Genomic DNA, 9,061 nt, shown 5'->3' with positions numbered 1-9,061 from the left:
ATTTGCAGCTATGGTAGCTCTGCAACTGACGTCATGCATGCATGTGTAGCAAGCAATCGGACGATGATTGAGCGGAAGAAATCATCATGCATGCATGCATGCAGTATAAACGCTTTACATAGTTACACCCATCACCATTCTAAACTAACCTCCTATGCTATTATAATATCTATGATCCGTTCAGAAATACTAGATACAATCATTTTTAAGACAAGTATTTAGTACCTATGCTAGCTCAACCATTGTGTGAGTATCATGACGCATGCATGCATGTGCAGCAAACAAACGATCCATGCATGTAGGGTTTAGTATCTATGCTATTTTAGGATATAAGGGCAATGTACAATGGTTTTGTCTTACGAATGCCATGTAGGATAAATGATGAGGTGAAGGAGAGAGAAATAATAAAAAAAATTGTCTTCTCTTATTAAGAAAAGACGAGATCATCTCTTAGCACAATTTGTCTCATCACGTTTTTAAAAATAGCTAGTTATTGAAGATAATGCTAAAAGATGACCCATTGTAGACATGTTTTTTGTCATTTCTAAATTGCAAGATTTAAAATAAAATTATTTTATCAACCATTCTACATGCCCTAACTCTTGGAAGAGAACCTCTCACTACTAGTACGATTTTGCATGCACGCCACGCCGGTCGTGTCCCAGGCACTTTGATTCTACCAGTAGAATATACAAATGAATATCTCAATAGTTTCATATTTTTCTTCCTTTTACATAATGATGTCCTGCCACCGGCACGGTCTCGATCTCACGCTGCAGCTGAATTGCTTCCACGATGCAGCGGATCGATCCAAATTAATTAATCCTGGACAAAAGTACACGACGACACTAAACCTTAATTAGTATATATATGTATACAGTACTGCACTACTTAACCACGTACGTAGTCTTGACACGACGACCTGAAACAGTACGAAACAGCAACATGTATAGACGACACTGAACAGTACTACAACATTCTGGCAGAATTTCCATTGGGATTTCTGAAGACGGAAGAAATGTTGTTGTTATTTCTCGCAAATCCGAGAAACCCAGGGTTGTTGCTGTAATAATGCTGCTGTGAGTGTAACTGTAACCTGCCCGTGCTGGCGGCCGCGGCGGCGCTGGCGCCGGTGCTGCTGCTGGTGATTCCTAGGGTTTCCAGCGCCTGCACCTGGGACTTGAGGAACTTGAGGTAGCTGGCGGCCTCGTCCAGCATGGACGCCGTGTCCATCTTGCTCCCGCCCGGGACGAGCTTCTGCAGCACGCGGAGGCGGTCGCTCACGCGCTCCCGCCGGAGACGGGCCGCCACCGTCTGCGGGTCGCTCGAGATGCGCACGTTCTTGCGCCGTGGCTTGCTGCTGCCCTGCGCGGGGGGCTCCGTGACTAGGTTCACTGGCCTCATGGCCGCCGCGCGGTAGATCATCTCCTTCACCTGCGCCATCGCCTCCATGTCCGGCTTGTACCCACCGGCCGCTCCGGCGTTGGTGTCCTGGCCGAACGTGATGCTCGTCGCTGTCGTGGTGGGGGCCTTCCGCTTTGTGCCGGCGTGTACCGTTGCTGCCGCGGGGCAGTCGTCCGCGGGTAGCTTCCGGCTCACGTGGAGCACTTGCTGTGCCGACGTAATCGTGGGGTGCGACGTCGTGGTGGGCGATATGGTGGACGTCGGCGACGCGACCTCGGTTACGTCGTGGCCGCCGCCGCCGCCGCTGTAGTTGTTGGACTCCCCGGAGGAGATGTTACAGACGGTGGTGCCGCTGTAGCCGGAGAACATGGCGCCGTTGGAGACGGCCCCGGGGTCACCCTCCCCGCCGCACGGGAGCACGCTGGAGAAGGCGAACGCCGAGTCGAGCAGGCCGTCGTGCGCGCTGGCACCGTCGACGACGGACGAGAACATGTCGACCCCCGAGCCAAAGAAGCCCAGCGGGCCGTTATTAGTCGAGTCCCCCGCTGCGCCTCCGACGGCAGCACCGTAGCTCGAGCTCACCTGGCCTCCTCCGCCGAAGTCGCACTGGAGCTGGCCGAGGAAGGCGTCGTCCAGGTCGAACCGGCCGCAGCTGAGCTGGCTCGCAGGGCGCGGCAGGTAGGCGTCGTCGTGCAGGCCGGGGCCGGACCAGCCGAAGGTGTCCATCGCCGCAACGCCGCTGCCGCCCGGGAGAAGCTAACTATCCAGCGACTGGCGCAGGGATTCTGGGACGGCTGCACGTACATAATAGAGAATGAAAGCGTCAGCATATTATTCTCGGCTGTAAATAGCCAGAGTGATACTATGAATGATGAGATTACGATCGAGGAGGAGGGAATCAAAATTGAGGCATGGAGTGGAGGGGGGTGGGCCGCGGCCGGGGTGGAAACGTGAACGTCAGGGAACAGTGTCACGCGGGCGTGGTATTGATGGGCGGACAAGGACGGCCGGCCGGGGGAGAGAAACCGGAGATGTCCCGAACCCCATAATTACACCGCCATCTGCACTACTCTACGACTTACTACCAGTCTCAAGAATCGCCTCTACATACCACAACATGCGTCCATAATCTACAAAATCGTACTCAATCGTATTGCCATGCACATGTATCTTTATGTGAAAAGTAGGAGTAGGTTATTACACCCCGCCGGCCTCAAATATTTTGCCGTAATATATAGGACTCTATGGTACACTGTACTACTACTCAGTAGTACTAAGCAGCCTGATTAAGTGTGCATGCATTTGCTACTAGTACTAGCTAGTTAATATGCGTATAGATTCTTTGGAACTCGCCATACCTGTGAGATGAAACCGGATGACTGGATGGAACAACAATGGGAGGCACCAGCTAGCTTCGCCGCGATGGAGAAAGATTGATCCAATTCCCAGGCCGGCCGGCAACTCCTTGGTCAGGGAGCTAGCACGCCGTCGAGAAACGCCGGCGACCAAGGCCGAGAGACGCGCAGCGGGTTCGATCGACCTGGAATAAGCCAAGAAAGAGCCTGAGACCTCGAGCCAACAAGAAGAAAATTTCTTCATGCATAGACCCAACCAAGCAAGCTACCATGAAAAGGAGGAGGAGGAGAAGATGTAGCCGGAGATTTGAAGTACTAGACACTGTGGGTAGATAGATGTAGACCTACCTGTGTCCTGCAGAGAGGAGTAGACCACTCTAATGGCAACAGAGCAGATGATTGATCAATCGATGGCTTTGGACCTGATCGAGCAAGCCGGCCGGTCTAGCAACCTAGCTTACTCCCGGGAAAGAAGCTCTGGATCTATGCTAGTAGCTCTGAGAAGGAGAGGGAGAAGACAGTACAGATCATACGTGTGGGATATGGTCCTCCTGTTGATGGCAGTATATGGGGCTCTTCTTTTATAGATGGCTAAGCTTGTGTCTATGTGTCTATGATGACTCTATGTATAGCAGTAGCAAGCCCTCTCTGTGTGGAAAACGAGAGTAGTCGAAGCATATGGGATGGTTTCTCTTCCTCTCTCTAGCGTAGCATAGCGTTCTCTTTTCTTGTGGGGCTGTTCAGTTGGGAAAGGATGATGATGAGTGGGCAGCAGAGCACATGAAGTTGCACAGCTGATGACGCGCTCTCATAAATACTTGTCCAAGTCTGTAATCTTTATGTATCTTACACAGCTTACGCTTCTGTTTTCAACAATGCTTCATTTTGTTTTTTGCACTACCTACGTACGTAATCTGCAGTGCAGTGCAGGGGTTTACCCTAGCTATCGCACTACATGTAGTAGAACCGAACCTCCTAGGCCTTCGAGACACATTATTGTACATGCGCTCAAATTAAACATTTCGACGAAATAGAGATGGGTTGTGTGCATCTACGACGATGCAGGGGCAGGGGGCAATTCGTAAGTTTTCTAAGAAAAGATCGAGCAAAAGGATCCCACTTGCTTAATTTGGCCTCTGACCTAAAGCTTTCCTGCTTGTTCCTGGGGCTCCGCTAGCTTTTTTTGCCTTTGGATTCAGATTCAGGCCTCCTTTGGTTCATAGGATAGGATTATCATAGGAATAGAAATCTTGTAGGAAATGAGATGACATGTATCTCATAGGAAATCCTATGAGTAGGAATAGGAAACAAGATGTCATTTGGTTGACACCAAAGGAATTTTTTCATTGAGTCTAGCCTCTTTTTTATTTTCCTATGAAATGTGAAGGATAGGAACCAATCCTATGTAAGAATAGGAATCCATTCCTATGAACCAAAGGGTTCTAAAGGAAAAAAATCCTATAAGAATCTTATCATCTAGATTTCCTATGAAATTCCTCTAAACCAAAGGAGGCCTCAGGCTGAAGAATCAGAAGACTGCCACACTCTCCTGTCCGTTTCAGCAGTAACTTTTTGTTACTTTATTTATTTGGTTTGCCCGGCCCCCTCTCGCTTACACCTTTTGGTACCACTCGTAAGTAATTTGTGTGTATCTTCTTTTCTTGGCCATGGATGATTCATTGCGGCTAGTATATATAAGGAGTATATAAGTTAACGGTGAGGCAACATGGATCTTAGTGAAATCCTTTTACAGAGAGCAAGATGACAAGGGATCTACATCAGGTTGTTGGAGAGTAGATGCAAATTGGGGGATAAGCAGACAAAACCATGACGACAAAGCAAGGAGAGGGAAACAAAGACCCCCCAAAAAACAAAGAGAAATCTAATGCTTGCATGTTTTCACATCCTTTTTTTTATTTTGGTTAAAACAAGATAGGAGGGCCCATAAAATCTCTGTATATGATAGGGTCATGTAGAGTAGAGGACCACGCATTGATGATGATAGGCAACCGATTTCGCAAGATTTGGAGTCTAGAGCTTTGTTTACATGCGTGTATTTTTTATTTTTATTTTGAAAATAATAATCTCTCACCAAATGGAGATGTTTGACAGTTTGGAGCATAGCACTTGCGTTAGCTGTGGGAGGCAGTGACGACATGTTGGTTGGTTAACCCCCTCAGTCAACAGTAAGCATGAGTTGGTCGTCAAACTAGTGCTGAGTATTTGTGCACATGGCAGGCTTTAACTTGCTCTGAATATGATACTGCCATTGTGTAAGGATGGGTACAAAGTTGTGCAGGTAATAAAATAAGAGCAGGAAAGAGGTCTGAATAATCTTGTTCTTTAGGAAGGACGTTATCGTCTTTCAAGGAAAAGTAGCATTGTCGATCGATCTAGTGAACGTAAGTTATTTAGTTTGCTCCCAACATATTGATTTGTCATGTACTAGCTCTTTTGATTGGGAGGCACGTGATATTGTCGTCACACGTACGCTTACCATCATGCTCACCTGCTATTATTTTTCTTGGCACTACTATGAACTTAGGTTTATTACTAGTTAACAATCTTTGTTAGTTTGTTGATGCCTTCTATTTATAGAAGGCCAAGCCAACTTTTGTACAGTAGGGCCGCAGTATAAGCAGTGGTGGAGGCGTGGGATACTGTACCTGTTAGCAGGGGCGGACCCAGAAGAAAAACCTCCCGGTGTCCACATATACACCAGACATGGTGGATACCAAGCAATATTACACTAAAAAGTAACATACTCCACAACTTAATTTTTTTAGGGACACAACTTTAAAAAAATATGGTAAAAATTCTTATCAAAATGAAGCATTTTACTTGAAATATTAGTTGGGTGTGTAAAACTGAAAAATATAAGAACTTTAAACAAGAAATAATTCACTGATTATTATGTTATCGCAAGTGCTCAACAAGTTCCATTACTTTTGTAAATTAAGCATATTGATTGAAGTTACAAAGTTAAACTTGCTCCACACTGTCTCTTACTACAACCGCATGCGGTCGGCTAATCCAAAATTCAATTAAATGCGGATCACTAAGGGAAATAGTCAAATCACAACAATTTGTTTCTTAGTTGTAATACGCTTAAATTTGATAACCCTAGTCGTACAATTTAGACTACAAAAATCAGAGAAATTTGAGATATATACACGTATTGGAGAGAGATCCGCGAGCTTAATTACCAAGGGCCGTACACATTTCCTTCGATTATTTGGCGATCTGCAGCGGCCTTCTGGTGTCCAGCTAGTGGCCGCAGACTAGCTGCACATTTCACTTATGCTCGCTCCTCACCAACGTCCAACCGGTCTCCAGCTGTGATTTTTACCGGTGTCCAAGCCCAACACATGGCCTACAAACAACACAAGATGAATTTCTTCTCGGTGTCCTGTGACACCGGCTATGTATACGTAGGTTCGCCCCTGCCTGTTAGTACATTGGTTCTGTAAGACAATGTATACGATAGTCTGTTTGTAGCTTGTCTATTTTGAGACATGACTCTAGTTGCGTGTATACATTACAGACAACCTTCATACAACGGTTATACACCTGTTTGTGAAAATCTTACAGGAAGTATAGAGAGTAAGACTGCCAGAGATGTTATCCTGCATCACTTCCCATGACCGGAGTGGCCCACCTGTCCCTCGTTGATGAGACTTGCCATACTCGACGGGCAGGAGCTCACCCTACAACTCAAGACGGCACCGACGAGCGTTCCGCATACCGAGCCAACACATGTGCACCACAACACATCAGACTCAGCAATTGTCGAGCATCACCGCCAAAGCCAACACTCCACCACCAGAAGAGAATGGTGGACTCAAAAGATGATGCCTTCTATAAGGTCATGCCACTAGAGCGCCACCAACGATTGATGTAGAACAAAAAGGTTTTCACATGGAGTACACGAAGGGAAGAGAAACCGCAAGGACACCTTCAAGAAGGACATGGCGCACCAATGGTATCATCATTGGCACTGGCTGAGCTAGGCTAGGCTCTAGCCCCTGCAAAAGTACCCCCACCTTCCTAGATTTGAGCACAAGACGGTCGCCGAGATACCTGTCGCAGTGTAGCCCAACACAACAATCACCAGCTGCCGCACTGCCCAATCGGCCAAGGCAACAAACTAGCACCAAAGTCACAGCTCCCGTTGCGAGTACTCATGACTCCCACCAATCAGGGTTGCCGCCCCGAAGCCCGAAGACCAGCCTCACCCACCACCCAAAGGGTGACAAGCCGCATGGAAGGCCACCTAACTGTTGCGCTCAAGCATCTCCCCTGCCACTCCAACCACTCGCCAATGTCAACCCAAGCGAGGACAGATCAAATCGTAGCAGATCTGACCGACGGAGCATGAGTTCAATCTCCCTGTTGAAGCACGGTCGGCAGCCGCCACACCGAGAATCTCCATCCATGAATGAGAAACGGATACATAGCCATCTCCGACAACGCAGGGAGAATGATATGGGAGGTCGGGCAAACAACTCACTCTTATATGTGACCTATAGCTTGATGATGTTCCTGATTGATGATAACTATCCAGGCTCTACAAATGAATTTTGATAACCAGCGAACGTTTGCTCAGAGGGCATGGAAAATCAAACATTTTCCATGGCAATTTATATTATCCGATGATGGAAAACTTCTTTAGCAAGCATGGCAAGTTCGTTCAGTTCATGTTTTCGCCAGAATTTGCCATGCTTGCTGAAGGAATTTTCTATCCTTGCGACAACAGAAATTGCCATTAAAAACATTTGATTTGCCATACTCTCCCAGCGAAAGTCTGCACAATAGTATACTTTTTTTTAAATGCATAGATTTTGAGCTTACAGGCACATAAGCAAATAGTTCGTGCAATATGTAAAAAATTCGACGGGAGAGGATGCATACGATCAATTAATATGCAAGCACAAGTAGTCACTGAAGAATTATCATAAACATCATAAATTTATTAATTAATCGTGCAACACATAAACCAGCTTGATTAGACATTTCATCGTATCTTTAATCAAGAAACGGTGAGTTCCACCCTAAAATATGAATACATAAACAACTTCAAACAGTGTATACAAGCTGCTGAGCAGCATTCTTTCGCGTGGACTGCTTTAGTAGTACTCCCTCCATTTCAGTTTATAAATCTTGCACGTGTATCTAGGTCGTCAATTTGATTTATATAAAATAAATTATTTAACATAAAAATTATATCATTAGAAAATAGAATATCTAAAGTTTCTAATGATATTTTTTTGAAATATATACCTCATATTAAGTTGGTCAAATTGACAATCTAGGTACACGTGTAAAACTTGTAAACTGAGATGGAGGGAGTATACGAGACTGCTTTATTTCCCTGGCAAAAAAGAAAAGAAAAGAAGAGAGAATGCTTTATTTGATAGTCAGCTAGTCACATCGTCCCATGTTAGATCTAATCATAATGATGTATCGAAAATGTATACAAGTGTATAAAAGATTGTTAAATCATGCATCAACTTGGAGATAGCATGCATGCTCCCAGCCGAAGGTCTTCTTTTATTTATGACATTCTAAAAACGCAGAACAAAACAAGACATGCCCAAGAGTGCAATGATATGTCTAATTTTACATGATTTAAAACAAGACATGCCCAAGAGTGCAATGATATGTCTAATCTTACATGATTTTAATCCGTATGATTGCATCACAAAAATATATAATGGATTCTTGAAGAGGTTTGTGTGGATGATAAATTTCCTATAGAATATAATACAAATGAATGTCTAGGATTAAAACCGTGGAAATTAAAAGTGTCGGAGGAGCAGAGGGAGAACGCGAGTGGAAATTACGGGAAGAAAAGAGGCTTTGCCCACCAAAAAATATGTATTTGATACGCTGTAGCCCCCCCCCCCCCCCCTCCGCCGGCCGCCCGCGCCCGCGCGCGGGTGGCTGGAATGGTCAAACAATTCTCCTTGTCGCCGTGGTTGACATGGTGAAGAAGTGTGGCCCCACATCGGCCCTAAAGAAACTACTCAAAGTAGACGGCAACAAGCGGAGACGATACCGAAAGGCATACACCTAATCTCTTCGTAAACGATAGTGTGAGAGGCTAAATTCACAAAGTTTCAGTGGCAGACCTCGAATATCTGAGTTCAATAGTGACACAGACCGAAAACCCCCTGATCTTTGCTAGATCGCCATGCATATTGATGAACAAACCTCAGTTTACCATCTACAAGTAGGTGCACGTAGAGGCGAAAGCCCTCTTCTGCTCCCGAGCTCAAATGATCTCGGGATGAATGGTAAAA

At 45.7% G+C, this 9,061-nt stretch overlaps 1 protein-coding gene across 1 annotated transcript; it reads right to left on the bottom strand.

Annotated features, from left to right (window-relative positions):
- Positions 1-690: 690 nt before the first annotated feature.
- On the bottom strand, positions 691-3,504 carry LOC125544417 (transcription factor LATE FLOWERING-like). The gene is made up of 3 exons (XM_048708108.1): positions 3,108-3,504; positions 2,763-2,944; positions 691-2,198 (listed from the first exon to the last, which is right to left on the bottom strand). The coding sequence occupies exon 3, from the start codon at positions 2,128-2,130 to the stop codon at positions 970-972; it is 1,161 nt and encodes a 386-aa protein (XP_048564065.1). The 5' UTR covers positions 2,131-2,198; positions 2,763-2,944; positions 3,108-3,504; the 3' UTR covers positions 691-969.
- Between the last annotated feature and the right edge of the window lie 5,557 nt (positions 3,505-9,061).

This window comes from Triticum urartu, chromosome 3, assembly GCF_003073215.2.
Source record: "Triticum urartu cultivar G1812 chromosome 3, Tu2.1, whole genome shotgun sequence".
Classification (NCBI taxonomy): domain Eukaryota; kingdom Viridiplantae; phylum Streptophyta; class Magnoliopsida; order Poales; family Poaceae; genus Triticum; species Triticum urartu.
This window is presented reverse-complemented; position numbering and strand designations above follow the sequence as displayed.

Excerpts from the sequence above, each read along its gene's own strand:
- LOC125544417 (XM_048708108.1), bottom strand. The coding sequence starts at position 2,130 with ATGGACACCTTCGGCTGGTCCGGCCCCGGCCTGCACGACGACGCCTAC.